Source organism: Chanodichthys erythropterus, chromosome 9, assembly GCF_024489055.1.
Source record: "Chanodichthys erythropterus isolate Z2021 chromosome 9, ASM2448905v1, whole genome shotgun sequence".
NCBI classification, from domain to species: domain Eukaryota; kingdom Metazoa; phylum Chordata; class Actinopteri; order Cypriniformes; family Xenocyprididae; genus Chanodichthys; species Chanodichthys erythropterus.
Genome location: NC_090229.1, coordinates 31,546,751 through 31,562,653, shown reverse-complemented (window position 1 = coordinate 31,562,653; position 15,903 = coordinate 31,546,751). Strand labels below are relative to the sequence as shown.

General features: G+C 34.4%; 1 protein-coding gene and 1 long non-coding RNA gene across 3 annotated transcripts; both read left to right on the top strand.

Annotated features, from left to right (window-relative positions):
• LOC137027415 (uncharacterized) lies at positions 1-2,899 on the top strand. The gene is made up of 2 exons (XM_067395599.1): positions 1-397; positions 533-2,899. The coding sequence occupies exon 2, from the start codon at positions 1,571-1,573 to the stop codon at positions 2,897-2,899; it is 1,329 nt and encodes a 442-aa protein (XP_067251700.1). The 5' UTR covers positions 1-397; positions 533-1,570.
• A 6,445-nt stretch (positions 2,900-9,344) lies between these two features.
• LOC137026609 (uncharacterized) lies at positions 9,345-15,087 on the top strand. Of its 2 annotated transcripts, XR_010895894.1 has the most exons (5): positions 9,345-9,436; positions 10,460-10,538; positions 10,671-11,066; positions 11,213-11,348; positions 14,341-15,087. It is a non-coding gene; the product is annotated as an uncharacterized lncRNA (long non-coding RNA). The 2 variants fall into 2 exon arrangements; XR_010895893.1 differs by having other exon boundaries at positions 10,460-11,066.
• Positions 15,088-15,903: the final 816 nt, after the last annotated feature.

Below are 15,903 nucleotides of genomic sequence, written 5' to 3'. Positions count from 1 at the left end.
CTTAAAAACACCGAATAGTAGTTGTGATACATGACAAGCGCGGAGCGCGCGTCTGGCTCTGGATCAGCGCTAAAGCACTGTAGATGTCGCAGATAAAGAGCATTTTCTCGCTGAATATTTTGGTCACTTGAAAGTTTATTTTTGTTATAAATGTTGTTATAAATAATTGAATACTTGTTTGGGTATTGTATATTTTATTTGCATGATAGCTAGCAATAGTGACATCTAGTGGAGTACATGACTAGCGTTTGATATGTGACTTTTTTTTGCTGCGTGAGCAACGGAAAACATGAGGTGATGACACGAATTGAGAGGTGATCTGATCTGACACAAAGATTGAGAATTTGATAAGAAGATGTCTCATAATGTCTCCTGGATCCTTATTGGAAGGCACACGGTATGTTTGCTTATATTTTGTTCATAATTTAAGGTATTGTGTGTATTATGTTTAATAAGCTATATGGGCTTAATTGAACGACGTCATGGCAAAATTCACTTCACAAATTTGATTGTAATTTGTATTTATTTTCAGTTTTTTTCACGGTGTTCATTTGATGGGTGATGTCGACTGTCTCTACTCCTAAGAAGAAGACAATCAAAGGCATCAGTTGAACCGTGTTTTTTTTTAGTCACGGAGAAAAAATTCAGGAGTCGTTATAGTGAAAAAACGTGTATTCACATTCCCTGGAAGAGTGCCAGATTTCATCGTGGAAAAAGAAAGATCGTTGTCAGACTTCGACGTGAAGAGCATCCAATCGACCCCGCTGGAAAACTGCAGCCATTGGTGATGGAGAAGATGTTGCCATTCAGGGAACAACGAGATTTCGTCGCATTGAAACTCCATTGTTTATCGTGACTGCATTCCTTGCCGTGCAGAAGAGCAACGCAAGAAGTTATTGCTGGAGTGACGAGATAGCCACAAGACGACAACGTTGCAAAGTTTTATGACAATTCGGTTGTCAATAAGAGTTGCTACCTTTGGGTTCACAGGTCAGACTGTATCTTTTCAGCTTGAAATTTAATTTCTTGGTTTATGCTGCCTTAACATTTTTTTATAGTTGAAATTGTATGCAAATGGTTGAAACAAATATTTGCTTAGTTTATAGAAGTGTGTAACTTGTTTAATAATTGTCATTGAGCATTTTCTTGTGGTATTACAGCTTGCTATTAGTGTTTAAAGCTGAATAATAGTGTGGTTTAAAGACCAAGTGACCAAGTGATTAGAATCAAGTGATTAGACCAAGTGATTAAAGCTCTTGAAGATGAAAAGGCACAATTAGAGGAGAAATTAGAAACTGAAATTGATGTCTCAGACAGACAAAAATGTGAAGAATGCTTAGCTGAAGTTAATGCAGATCTGGAAGTAAAAAGAGACTCCAGGAATCATCATCATGAGTTGAGCAAGAAGTTAGGTGATCAGAAAGAGAAAGGCGTCCAACAGAAAAAATGCTTGAGTTGAGACGTGACGAGTTAGTTAAAAGAGAACGGAAGTTTATGTGATATCAGCAGTAAAGCTCAGTTTATCAGATCTAAACTGAAAGAAGAGTGCTCTAAAACCGAGTTAGACAACATGATGGTAACTGCAGAAAAACGTGAAGCAGAGTTATATGAGAGCATTCGTGCATTGAACGTCCCATCTCAAGATATAAGAAGGAGAATGGATAGCTGCGCTTCGGTTACTAGTGAAATAACTGCACTGAAAAGAGGCTGCGCACAAGTTGGTACTAAAGTGTTTGATGCGGAGGCTGTAAAAGAAACACTCCTCCAGCTACTTCAAAGAGATGACGCCAGGTCAGTTTATGGATCAACTGTTTCGAGAGCTGAACGAGATAGTCAGCAGGGAACCCATATGTCAGTAAAAAGAGCGGAAGCAGCGGCACGCTTAGCTGCGAAACGTGCTGAACTGAAGAGAGAAAAAGAAATCTCAGCTCAAAGAAAAGAGGTGCTAGTCCAACAAGAGAGGTTAAAAATGCTGGAGGAGCAAAGGGATCTTGAAGTCATGGAAGCTGAATACTTTGTGTATGCAGAAGTGGAATCAAGATTGAACGCTGAAATAGGAGATACTAAAGAGAGAAGCACATTGCCTCCATGTCAGCACCCTCTGCAACACAATAACCCTTCATGCATCAAGGTTTCCCAAGAAACTTTAGCTCAACCTTGGTCTGAAAAGGAGCTGGGGACAAAAGTAGATGAGGTCTTGTTAGTGAAGGCATTAAAAGAATCCCTGATGATGACCAAACTTCCAGCTCCAGAGCCATTCACGTTTACAGGTGATCCACTCAAGTTCACTGAAACGAACTACACAACCCCAGCGCAGAGGCTGTTCTATCTTAAAAGGTACATAAGTGGAGATGCACTTAGTGTACTAGAGGGAACCTTTTATAGGATTGATGAGGATGCATACACTCAAGCTTGGGATGCCCTGATCAAACGCTATGGACACCCTTTTGTAGTTGAAAGAGCATTTAGGGCAAAGCTGAGTAATTGGCCAAAAATCAGACCTAAGGGATCACTGAAGTTAAGTGAGTTTAGTGATTTCCTCATCTCCTGCAAAAATTCAATGCCTCATGTAGTAGGTCTAGAAGTTTTGGACGATTGTGAAGAAAACCAAAAATTGCTTCAATTTCTTCAACAGTTGGATGAAAGGGTTCAACACAACAAAGAAGGACATGTGGAAATGCCCTTACCTTTCAGAGAGCGTCCTCAATTACTAAACAATAAGCAGCATGCAGTTCATTTGAAGCATTTGAAAAGAAAACTGGAGAAAAGTCCTAAGTACAGAGAGGACTATTTGAGATTTATGAACAGTGTCTTTAAAGTTGGTGATGCCAAAGATGCAGATGCCACACCAAAAGAAGGCAATACTTGGTACATTCCGCACCATGGGAATAATTCTTAAGAAGCAGACATTATAATTGAAGCAAACAAAGGCATCAGTTGAAGCGTGTTTTTTCTAATCACAGAGAAAAAAATCAGGAGCCGTTATATATATGAATTTAGCAGTGAATATTTGCAGTTTATTTTTTTGCCATAATTCTAATCTAACACTGGGTGTATTACAGCTTCAGAATTATATTCGTATAGACTGTCAACAGTGATAAGGTACAGCTAAGAGTGGTCCTAACCAACCTTACGAAAGATAGTTGTACATTTAAGTGACTTATGTATTACCAGCTTGGTCCTTTTGTCCTTATTTCCCAGTTCTGTGTTTAGTGTATCCAGCTCATCCACAGTCTGGCATGGTCCATTTTCCAGGATGTCCCCCCCTTCCTCAGTCACTGTCACCGTCCCAGCAACAGCAGCCAGTATGCTTCTTTGCATCGCTAAGATGTCTTGCTGGGTTTCTGCAATGTCTTGCAGTTTTTGCAAGACTTTTGTGCGATAGTCTGTGAAGCAATATTGCAGATTGGTACTTGAAAATACAGTATAGTGTGAAAAATCAAAAACGTGACTTACTCTTTGTTGCTGCTTCTGAAGAACACTGGGGCTCTTCTAAGAGGAGCTGTGAGGCAGCTGTGGCATTACATTAGAATTTACTTTTCAAAGTTTAGAAGTAAATCACTCTTATCTAGAATGGTTAATACAATAATATAATAATATAATGAAATTTTGTAAAATACCTTGAAGGGGTTGTGCCATACACGATAGCCGGGATGCTGGCGGTGATGCTTCTGCTGCAAAAATAAAATCCAAACAGACTTAGCATTCATAAGTTGAAGGGATAAGTATACATAAAAAAGAGAGACAAGTCAAAATGTATCTGTTGCCAGTGAGAAGGCAGAGAGAGAAATATTTTTTTTTAATTATGTATTTATACTTAAAAATATATTTGTATATTCTACAAACCATTGTCCAGAGGCTGAAAATTGGAGAATGGCTTATCTGTGAATATAAAATAAAAAGGAAAAGGCATCTAATAGGTTGGTTAAAAGTTATGTGTTAATCATGTTACATGTTTAACAACTTACATTTGGGTGGAAGAGGTTTTGAAAGGGTTTTATTCTCAGTTGGGAAAACTCTGCTATCATCTAAAATTAAAAACAGAGTTCACAAATAGAACTGAAATTAATAAAACAATTATGACACATCGTGCACTCCATAATGTTTGAGATAAATATATATATTTTTTCTTAACCCTTGTGCGATCTTTGTTTGGGGTACATTCAGGGTCTCTCTTTAAATCACTTTATAAAAGACCCACATTTCTAACTTTCATTCAAGTGGATAACATGGATAATTTGACATGGTTTAGTGTAAGATTTTTGCCCATCTTTTGGAAAATGCAGTTTTAAAAGTAAAAAAAAATCTTTCACCAGTAAATGGCTGCAGAGCTCCACCTTTTGATTTGTGCTATTTGACTAACTGAAATATATCTTTTCACAAGTTTTTTTTTCAGTTGGATTCATATCTAAATATTATGAAATCACAATTATAAGAATAAAAATTACTTTTTGTCAAAGTTTATCTTTTTTTTTTGCTGATTTTTTTTTTTAATAATCTTACATTACGATTAGACCCTGCTTAGAACATGGACAAAATTCATCCTCAAAAACATTATTGAATACTTACCATCTGAGGAGGAATCTGTTTCAGACAGATATCTTGTTGGCTTTTTGTGTGCCCTCTTTTTTTCCGTTGTGGAGCTTTCCTCTGTTTCAATATTTGAGGTCTCCACAACACGCCTGCATTTCTGGACACCTTTGGTGTATGAGTCTGGAAAATATGTTGTTGGTGTAAAGTATAGTTTTTTTCTTTTTTTTAAAGCAATTTTCTTGATAATTAGATATGATTTTAACAATCCTCACTGTACTGAAGATACTGTAGATTAATTTAAATAATGCAAAAACTATTAAATTACCTGTTCTTAGCCAGATTTTTTTTATTAGACACCGCCTCCACTTTCCTTTGTCTGGCATTGTGCAGTTTTTTACAAGCTGCCTTATGTTTCCAAATGTCCAGTAACAGAACGTTCCCTGAAAGAAAAAAAGGGGTTGCTTTACCATTCTTGAACAGACATTTATACTGTAAATGATAGCGAAAGCTTATTGAAACCAAAAACATACCTCTTTGGTCTCTTCCAACCACGAGGTTGGGACTAGTTCCACTGCACTGTCCTCTGTAAATTCCACCACTGCATATTTTTTTGTGTCCATCTGTTGAGATTAAATTAAAAACACACACACACACACACACACACACATTATATATATATATATATATATATATATATATATATATATATAAATAAATGTAAAGATAAAGATGCATTACAGTTATTCAAAAACTTAATATTAAACTTTCAATTTCAAAATTCTTTCCATACTTTTTTAAACCTCTCTGTAGATTTTTCAGACCATATTTAAACATAAATAGTAAATAAAGCCATTTTCAGCATAATATTTGGTATATAGCACAATCATATTTTCTCTGTTTTTGTTGTTGTTGTTTTAAGTGATGTGTCCTGCATATGCACCTCTTTAATGTCTTTAATGTTGCACTATCACAGCAAAGTCTGATTTAGATGATTGTTTGCTCCTCGTTTGCTGTTTGAGTGGCACATGTACATTTGTTAAGAGAAGTTTAAAAGAGTCATGATTAAGTTAAAGATAAACATTTTTGTGTGTGTAATAAAAATATGCACCTTGAACTCATTGTCATGTTTGAAAATCATTAAACGATTACAAAATTTTTGCCTTGAAATCACTGAAAAATTAATTTTTTTTAGAAATTTTAGAAAACTGTATTGGGGCAACACAAATATTTCTATATACTTCTTACCTTTCCCTGAACTATGGAGACCAGAGCAGCTGAGCACACAGTGCTTGCTGAAGCTTTGGCACTGATGGGTCAAGAGACTGGGGGAAAGGGGAGGGGAAGAGATTAGTGTTCTTGCTAACAGAAAGTGTCCATAATAACAGTTAAGTTGTGACCTGCCATTAAATAGAACAAGAAGAATTCAGCCCATCTTATTTGGGTAATTTGGATAGATAGTACTGTATATTCAGGACAGTACTAAGTCAAAAAATAGCTGAATATATAAAATTAACCCGTTCAAAAATGTGCATACCCTTGATTCTTAATATTGTGTGTGGTTACCTTGTGATGGTTGTTCATGAGTCTCTAGTTTGTCCTGAACAGTTAAACTGACCACCGTTCTTCAGAAAAAATCCTTCAGGTCCTGCAAATTCTTCAGTTTACCAGCACCTTTTGCATATTTGAACCCTCTCCAGCAGTGACTGAATGATTTTGAGATCCATCTTTTCACACTGAGGACAACTGAGGGACTCAATGCTCCAGAAGAAAACATGACGCATTAAGAGCCGGGGGTGAAAACGTTTGAACAAGAAGATGATGTGCAGGATCTGGAGAATTTTTCTGAAGAACGCTGGTCAGTTTTACTGTTCAGGACAAACAAGGGACTCATGAACAACCATCACAAAACATAAAAACAGTCGTGGATCATTCAGGTAACCACACACAGTTTTAAGAATCAACGGTAGGCTATGTAAACTTTTAAATGGGGTCATTTTTATAAATTCTGCTCTTTTTTTTCTCTTGTGCACTTTATGTAAACAACCATTATGTGAAATACTTTATTCAGAACAGATAACATGCAATTTTCATGATCCTTTTTTGTTAAAATGATTAACATTTTTTTGCTGATTCTGCAAGGGGTAAACTTTTCAGTTGAGATTTGAGTTGAGACAGTTGAGAAAAAAAATGGATTTGAGTTGGGGGTAAAACAACAAAATATTTTATTGAACAGCCATGTCTAGATAGGTAAAACAACATTAAAACATATGAAGTTACCTGAAAGTCTAAGATGACTTGCGTAGCTGCTGTTGACACAAGGAAAGGGGAGAGAAAGTAGAAATGTCTGAATATGATTTAAAATGCATTCAGTTTCATCAGTGGTTTTTGACTAAGGTTATGATGAACATGACAAATCAAAGATGCAGGATGCATTTTAAAGAATAAAAAAAAATCTTCAGTTATTTAAAGAAACCCAAATATGTCTGATTGTTAGTCATACATATACTTACAAAGCCAAAAACGTTATGTGCTGGGCTCTTAAAAGAGCCTTTGGGTGTATTTAACTGCTGTTAACACACAATGAAAGAGGAGAGAACATGAGTATACAAATTAAAATGCTTTCAGTTGCATCAGCGATTTCTGACTTCTCAGAATGTGTAGAATTATAACTTACAATAATCAGACGACAATTGACACTGAAAAAGAGAGAGAAGAGAATAATTATTTATAGTATAAATTACAAAAGTTACTTAAGGCTCTTGAACTATTAATAGCTTCTGAAAGTGCATGAAGATGAGAAGACTGCAGGCAGCAGTGCATCTGATAAAACTTTACAATAACAAGTAAGAAACCATATAAAGTCAGTAAAATACATGGTCATTCTTGAATATAATAATAACAATAACAATAGTAATATGCTAATTATTATTATTATTATTTGTATTATTTGTATTATTACTATTAATTATAATTAAACTAAAATAATAACAAAACATAATAACTGTTATTATTATTATTGGTATTACTAATACTAGTAACCAAATAACAAGTAAGAAACACAAGGGGATAGAAACATGTCTGAATATGATATAAATTAAAATGCATTCAGTTTCATCAGTGTTTTATGACTAAGGTTATGAGGAGCATGACAAATCAGAGATGCAGGATGCGTCTTAAAAAAAAAAAAATCAAACATACTTACAAAGCCAAAAACGTTCTGTGCTGGGCTCTTAAAAGAGCCTTTGGGTGTATTTAACTGCTGTTAACACACAATGAAAGAGGAGAGAACATGAGTATACAAATTAAAATGCTTTCAGTTGCATCAGCGATTTCTGACTTATCAGGATGTGTAGAATTATCACTTACAATAATCAGACGACAATCGACACTGAAAAAGAGAGAAGAGAATAATTATTAGTATAAATTACAAAAGTTAATTAATGATTAAATATTTAAATATTAAATAATATCAATAATAGTGGTAATAATAGGCCTATTAATAGGAAGAATTATAAAAATAATAACATTAAATAATTTATTAATACAATAATAGTATTATTGTTTATACTACTACTACTAATAATAATAATTATTATTAATACTGTTAACAATAATAATTCAAATAAAATATAATAATTGTATAATATAATCATTTAAAATATAATAATTTTAAACATTAATTAATTAAATATATTTAAATATGAAATATTAATAGTAGTAGTATCAATAATAATAATAATAATAATAATAATAATAACAATAATAATATATTTTTTAATTAAATTAAAACATTTCAATATTTAATTTCATTATACAGTTTTCATCTTACAGCGGCTTTTGTCTCGCTCTAGAAGTGACGCGTGTGCGCGCTCGCAGCCCTGAAGGCGCTACTTTCCATACAAAGTGAATAGGCCTATATTATAATTACAAAGTGAACATATTATAATTGTAGAATTTATTTCTTTTTACGCAAGGTTAACAGGAAAGACATAACTCTGAAATGAAAGAGCTTCTCTCAATCCGATCGGATATGCTCTATTATCCCAAGTGACGTCACACAGACTAACGGCATTTAACGGTATTTAACACTACCAGGTATTTGACGGTGCTGATAAATGGATAAAAAGACAGAAATCCATTGTTTATGTGAACAATATATGTACATTTACTGGAAATGACAGTTAATCAGTTTTATGACAATTTAAAAGGTTCGTTATGTAAAAGTGGCCGTTATTTAGTGGTAACATATACCCTGAGTATAGGCTATAATTAGATTTTATTATTTGCTTTCTATCTTCAAGTTTTAAATGTTATTTACATTTATAGTGGGTTCATACATTTACATTAAAGTCATTTATGCATTACAAAGTAATTTACCTAAATCGGTTAAATAAAAAAGTAGGCTACTTTACCTGAGAAAAACTCACAGGATGGGATTTCCTCTCACAAGGTACCGTGCTCTGCGCGCGGTGGTCACAAGACCCCAGCTTATATATGCCCGCCGGCAGGTTTCGCGGGCCTGGCACGCGAGTAAGAATTTAAATGAAGACAGAAGTCTATAGGCTATATATATATATATATATATATATATATATATATATATATATATATATATATATATATATATATATATATATATATATATAAATGTAAATTTTGATTCCTTGTATATTATATATAAACTTAGATTTATTGTATTATATTATTAATTAATTAATTAACAATTGTTTTGGTGATACCTGGAAATATGTATAATATAGTATATAATGTATATAATATTAAACAACCCATAGGTGGCGATATCGCTAGTGAGTCGCCAAAGATGCTGGAAGAGAAGAAGCATGTATGCACGAGAGACGTTGCGTGGGACCATTTGATGTTTTTGACGTGCAAGTGGTTGGAGGTAAGTATAGTATGATATGTGTTATGTTGAAATTGTATTGTATTTTATCGTAGTAGTCATTTGTGGGATATATGTGTGTTTTCCCCCCGACGTGCACCACAGTGTATGCAGTCTATGGTATGCACGCGCTAAATAAAATTACTTTGAAAATGGATCACTGTTAAAATCTATCTTTACTATTGAAACTTAATCAAATGTGTCAGAGAAGTTATATGTTATTAGGTGTTTATTACAAAGAATAACATGACAAATAATGGCTATTGAGTAACGTTAATCACATATTTTGTAGAGGGGTGAAAATTAATATGTCACCTGAAATTAACCCAAATTACAGGGGGTAAAAGTGACATTAGTGAAAGTGAAGACCAAGTATTGATTTTATATCATTTTATTAATTTTGTTTATTGAAAAAAGGGTGAAAGTGCCATGTGAAGGCCAAGTATGGTAACCCAGAATTTGTCCTCTGCTATTAACCCATTGAAGTTAGTGCACACACATTAGGTGTAGTGAGTAGTGAAGACACACACACACACACACACACACACACACACACACACACACACACACACACACACACACACACACACACACAGAGCAGTGGGCAACCATTCACTTTTGGTGCCTGGTGCAATTGGGGTTTAGGTGCCTTGCTCAAGGGCACCTCAGTAATTTCCTGCCTGTATTGAGACTCGAACCTGTGACCTTCAGGTTACAAGTTCGACTCCCTAACCATTAGGCTTGGTAGGTCTATTTGGAAAATCTGTTGTTTTTAGCAATATTTGTTGCTATTTTAATACCCCATACCTGTAACTAAAGAAATATTTAATATATCTTAATATCCTTTTAGATTCTGGTTCTTAAACTTTCTTTTGTTATTGTCATTTTGAAGGCCCTATACTGTTTAATTCTAGAGATATTGGGATCTCAGTATAATTTCATGAATAAATTGTTAAATTGACACCTTTTCAGTGGTCTGAAAAATGCATATCATATGCTAAATTATGACTTTGTTTTTCTCCATAGAGTTCTTTTGATTTTGGACTTGGAAGCCTCCACAGACAGTGGGGAATTTGACATTTCCCCCAGCCGTTTGACCACTTGAGTAAGTGGCTGCTTTCCTGACCTTACAAGACGTTTCAGTTTCCCAAAATCGGTTCCGGTAGATGCACCATTGAATGTATATTGTACACCATGAAGTGATTTATTTTGTTTCTCCAACAAAGTATGTCATCAGCTCTTTACAGTAGCTGTTGTGGTCCACTGCAAGAGTAGGGCAGAGCAGAAGACCCAAGGCAACACTGAACGCCATGAAATGTTCGTACAACTGGTCCGGCAGAATTCCCTTCAGCACCACTGTATACAGGTTCCTTGGTTTTTGGGCAAAACAGCTTGGAATGACCTCCTTCCCTTGGAGTGACAGCAGCCATTGGGTCACTTCATTTATTTGCCCAGCAGACATTCTCACCTTTCTGTCTCCTCTAACCCACTCTGTGATGAGCTTTTTCATTATACCTAGGCAGGCTTGGTGCATGGAGTCGATTGAAAATTGCTCTACCATGTCCAGTGGGAGGTTCAAAAATGGAGACATTGGAATGTCTTCATTCTCCTGACGTCTTGTCATTTCAGCACGGTATGTGGCATTGGTCCGTAGACTTTTTTACCATGGCTCTTGCGGGTGTGTCACACACAACACATCTGTTTTTTTATGTCTTTTCCATCCAAACCATTTTCAAGTAGTTCCTGAATGTCTTTTATGGCTTCTTCTGTAAAATCCAGGTTTGCTGGTTTGGTGGGACCAATTGGCAGTGTTACTGGGAAGACATTGATGGGTGACAGGTGAATGGCACAGTGGATGGGCCATGACGTCTTATCATGTGTCATTGGTGCATAGAATGAGGTTGTTCACCTCTGGGTAAGTCACATGCCCAGAAAGGAAGCACCATAACAGCATCATATAATTAATTACAAGTGACCATCAGATTTTTACATCACTTTAAAAATGTAAATCAGATCCGTAAAGCTAAAGCAAATTTCTTTATTGAGATAATTAAAGGGACAAATGGAAATGGAAAATTAATATGGGAAAATTTAAATAATCTGTTAAGACGAAATAAAGATATAAATTTCAAAGATCTGCAACTTCAAGTTAAAGGTATGCTAACTGATAATTTAGACATTATCGTCAATAGCTTTAACAGATACTTTATTAGCTCAGTTGAGGATTTGACAATGCATTTTAAATGCGCAAACATCCCATACAAGCCTCTAGATGCTAATAAACCAATATTTAGTATACAGGATATATCTGTTACTGACGTTATAAAAATAATTTCATCTCTAAAAAGTTCAAAAGCCAGAGATACTTTTGGTTTCACTAATGATCTTTTAAAACTCCATAAAGAGGCTCTTGCAAGCCCAATTGCACACTTGATAAATCTATCTATAAAACAGGGAATAGTGCCCTAAACATGGAAGACATGGAAGACAGTTATCCCAGTCTTTAAGGCTGGTGATAAGTCAAAACCAGAGAATTTTCGTCCAATAAGCATTCTACCAATAATTTCAAAATAGCTGAAAAATGGGTTGCCTCACAGTTAATTGAACACCTAAACAGTAGTGATACCCCTTTCCATCCAATTCAGTTTGGATTTCGCAAACATCACTCTACAGAAACAGCCACTTGTTATTTTCTTGAGAAAGCTTAATTAAATAATTAAATTAAATATTTAATTAAATTCTTGAGAATTTAAAAAGCGGGCTTTGTAGGGGCTGTTTTTCTGGACTTGAAACGAGCCTTTGATGCCATTAATCATAATGTGCTTCTTGCTAAATTGACTTATTTTAATTTCTCTGAAAGAGCACATTGTTATATGCAATCATATTTGTCACACTGAAAACAAGCTGTACAAATAGGAAATTCACAGTCATCTTATCTTACTTGTTCTGCTGGAGTCCCACAAGGCTCAATACTGGGACCGATTTTATTCAGTCTCTATGTTAATAACTTACCAAATGTCTGTTCAAATATAAAAATGCAATTATACGCTGATGATACAGTATTGTATTCTCACGGCAGCCAGCAGTGGGGCCAGAGCCATCTGTCTTTGTCAGTGGAGATAGACTAGATGTATTAGAACAATTTAAGTATCTTGGTGTGGTCTTTGATTCACATCTGACATTTAAGCAACATGTAAAAAAAAAAAATCACAAATATTATAAAATTTAACTTGTCAAATTTCCAACGTATATGGCCTTTTCTTACTGTTGAGTCAGCAAAGGCTTATATGCATGCAATGATATTTACATAACTTAATGTTATACAATCTGGTCTCATACCTTCTGGCCTTTTAACTTCTATGTGACTGCTGTTTACAGTACTTAGTCTTTGTTGTTCTGTGTAATATGTCTACATGTATGTTGTTATGTTTGTAAATAATCTGTATTTTGTGTTTTATGATACCTGCCTTAGGACAACGGATGAAATTGTGCTAATTCCAGCATATTTACACTGATGCTCATTGCTGATTTGTTGATCAATGTGTACTGTCCTAATTCAAATAAAAAATAAAATAAATAAATAAATCATATAATTAAAATAGGAAACAGCCAAGCTGGCAAAATAATATAAAATGTTTAATAGATAAATAAAATTTGTAAATGATTGTTTTGACACACCCATTTTAGATCTTGGAGTCACTACTAATGAGCTGATAACCTTAATCAGGTGTGTTTGATTGAGGGGACAACGTGCAGTGCTGGTGGGCCTCCAGGAATGTGGTTGGGAACCACTATCCTAATTGTTTACATTTTGCATAAAGTATAATAGCTGTCATCGTTCAGATTATTAATGCAAGGTTCATCCAAACTGTATTTAATGTAAAGCTCCAATTAAATTAAGATAATTATTCACTCACAAATAAATCTCTCAATGAGTAAAATTGTCTCTATTGACTACACATTATGTACAGTTGTGCTCAAAATTACTCATACCCTTTGTAAATATAATCAAAGAAGGCTGTGAAAATAAATCTGCATTGTTCATCCTTTTGATCTTTTATTTTAAAACTTTATAAAAATCCAACCGTTCATTGGAGAATAAGAATTTTAAATGGTTAATAATACTAATAATAATCTCATTGTGAAATAAATGATTTTCTATAATACACATTGCTCACAATTAATCATACCCTTTTATTCAAAACTTTTTTAACCTCCTTTTGCCAAGATAGCCATTATATGACTTCTAACAGGGACAGTCAAGTTGATTTTTTTTTTTTTTTTTTTTATCTTTTGCTGTTTGATAGAATCAATGATGCCATGTATCTGAACAAGATGTCCTGGATATCCGGCGGAAAAATAGGCCCACAATATTCCAGCAGTACTTTTCATAGCTCTTATCTTGACAAAAAAGAGGTTACAAACAGATTAAAAGGGTATGATTAATTGTGAGCAGTGTGTATTAGAGAAAAAAACATTTATTTCATAATGAGATTATTATTAGTATTATTAACCATTTAAAATTCTTATTCTCCAATAAACGGTTGCAGATTTATTTTCACAGCCTTCTTTGGTAATATTTACTAAGGGTATGAATAATTCTGAGCACAACTGTATGTAATGACAAGTAAGTTTATATTTTTAATTATTTCCCTGGTTCAGAAAGTAACAGTGGCTGTGATAAACTTTCACCTTATAAAGACAGTCTAATTTTGTTTCTGTCAAATATGCCTGCTCCTGAGCAAGTTTGAGCTTAATGACTTCAAAGAATCTAACAATCCTGTATCATCTCTAATCATCAACTGTAAATACTGATGATTAATTCACATACGAAAAACAAACCCCTGTTGTTTACCTGTCGATGATGATTATCATTATTAATTTAATCTCCGATCATTGTTTTACAGGTGTTCATCTGTTTCCTTATTTGGCTGGTTTGGAAGGATTACAGAAAAGACACAGATGGTTGAATGGTCAATGACACAAAACAGGCAGAAGAAATACAACACAAGTACAAGGGTTAAGTTAAACATGAACTTTTCGTAGTGTCCATGGAAATGTGCAAAACCAATCTGACTGGCTTCTAGTTAATCCTGCCTGACTGTGTAGTGTCATTTTAACATAAAGCTTCCAGAGCCCTCCAAGTGTCAGTCTCCAGCGTTGCAGGCTCATGGACATGTGCTACAAAAATTCTTGGCGAAACTCTCTGCAAAAAAAATAAACCTATATATAATTTACTCATTACTACATGTGACAATAGTGTTTATAGCACCTTAAATTGTAATTTACTTTCCCTAATGTTGCTCCAGTCATGTATGACTTTTTGTTTCATGGAACAACACCTAGTTGTGAGCTGTCGACAAAGCCCTTAAGACCACAGTAGAAGTTGTAACAATTTAAAACATTAACCCCCCCCCAGCATGAAATCAGCATTACAATGTTTCCAATATGCTTCAAATGTATTATCTCCCTTTAATAGTGCTGCAGCTGCTCACCAAGGCTCTCTCAATTTAAAATGGACACACTATCCCTGACATCGCTGCCTATCACTGTTTTATTGTGTATGGGGATGTTCTTTATGTTGATTTTGAGTGATGTTGATTATTTTGTTGCTTACTGTTGTGTACATGAAGCTGAAACCATTCTTTACCCTCTTGCCCCCCCTCCTCACCCTCACCCTTTTTTTGGTCCTGCTTTAAAACTATTTCCCCAGTTATATCTTTTTAATGCTGTAACAAGACCTTGTTCTGTTGTTCCATTTGTTCCTGTTTTAATAAAACATTTTAAAAATGAATTGCTATTGTATTGTCGTCTTTAGTCTTGCCCAAGAGATTACAACCCAAAAATGTGTGTGTAATGGTAAAAAACACAAATATTTACATTGTCTTACCTGACTGCCTCTTTTTTCTTTTTTTTCCTAGTGAGCTGAGTACAGAAATGTTTGACCACTTATTCATGTAGTGCAGCTGTTTGAACACTAGACCTGGTTAATGTACTGTCTTACACCATATTATACAGATGGATATTATACAGTTAATATTCGTCCGAAAATGTTTACAACAAAACACAAAAAATATTGTGCATGAGCGTCCTCTACTGTGAGATAATGGTAATGTAATATCTGGCTTGTTGAATTAACTGATCACAGTTTCGGTGAATATTTTTTATTACAAATTACATCTTAGTTTTTAAAACATTTTAAAGGACTGTAGAAAGTGTGCACATCAAATTTGATTCATTTTCGGCTGCTGTGAATGGTTACTTTTGAACTTTGTCAATGCATTATAATCTCAAATCACACAGCTGCACTCATAACTAAAAATAACCTGTAGGGAACGTTCTGGGAACGTTCTCTTTAGGTTATAAAATGAACTCAAAAAATAACCTACAGGGAACGTTCTGGGAACGTTCTCTTTAGGTTATAAAATGAACTCAAAAAATAACCTACAGGGAACGTTCTGGGAACGTTC

What these genes read in the sequence shown, in the direction of transcription:
- LOC137027415 (XM_067395599.1), top strand. Translation starts at nt 1,571, where the DNA reads ATGATGGTAACTGCAGAAAAACGTGAAGCAGAGTTATATGAGAGCATT.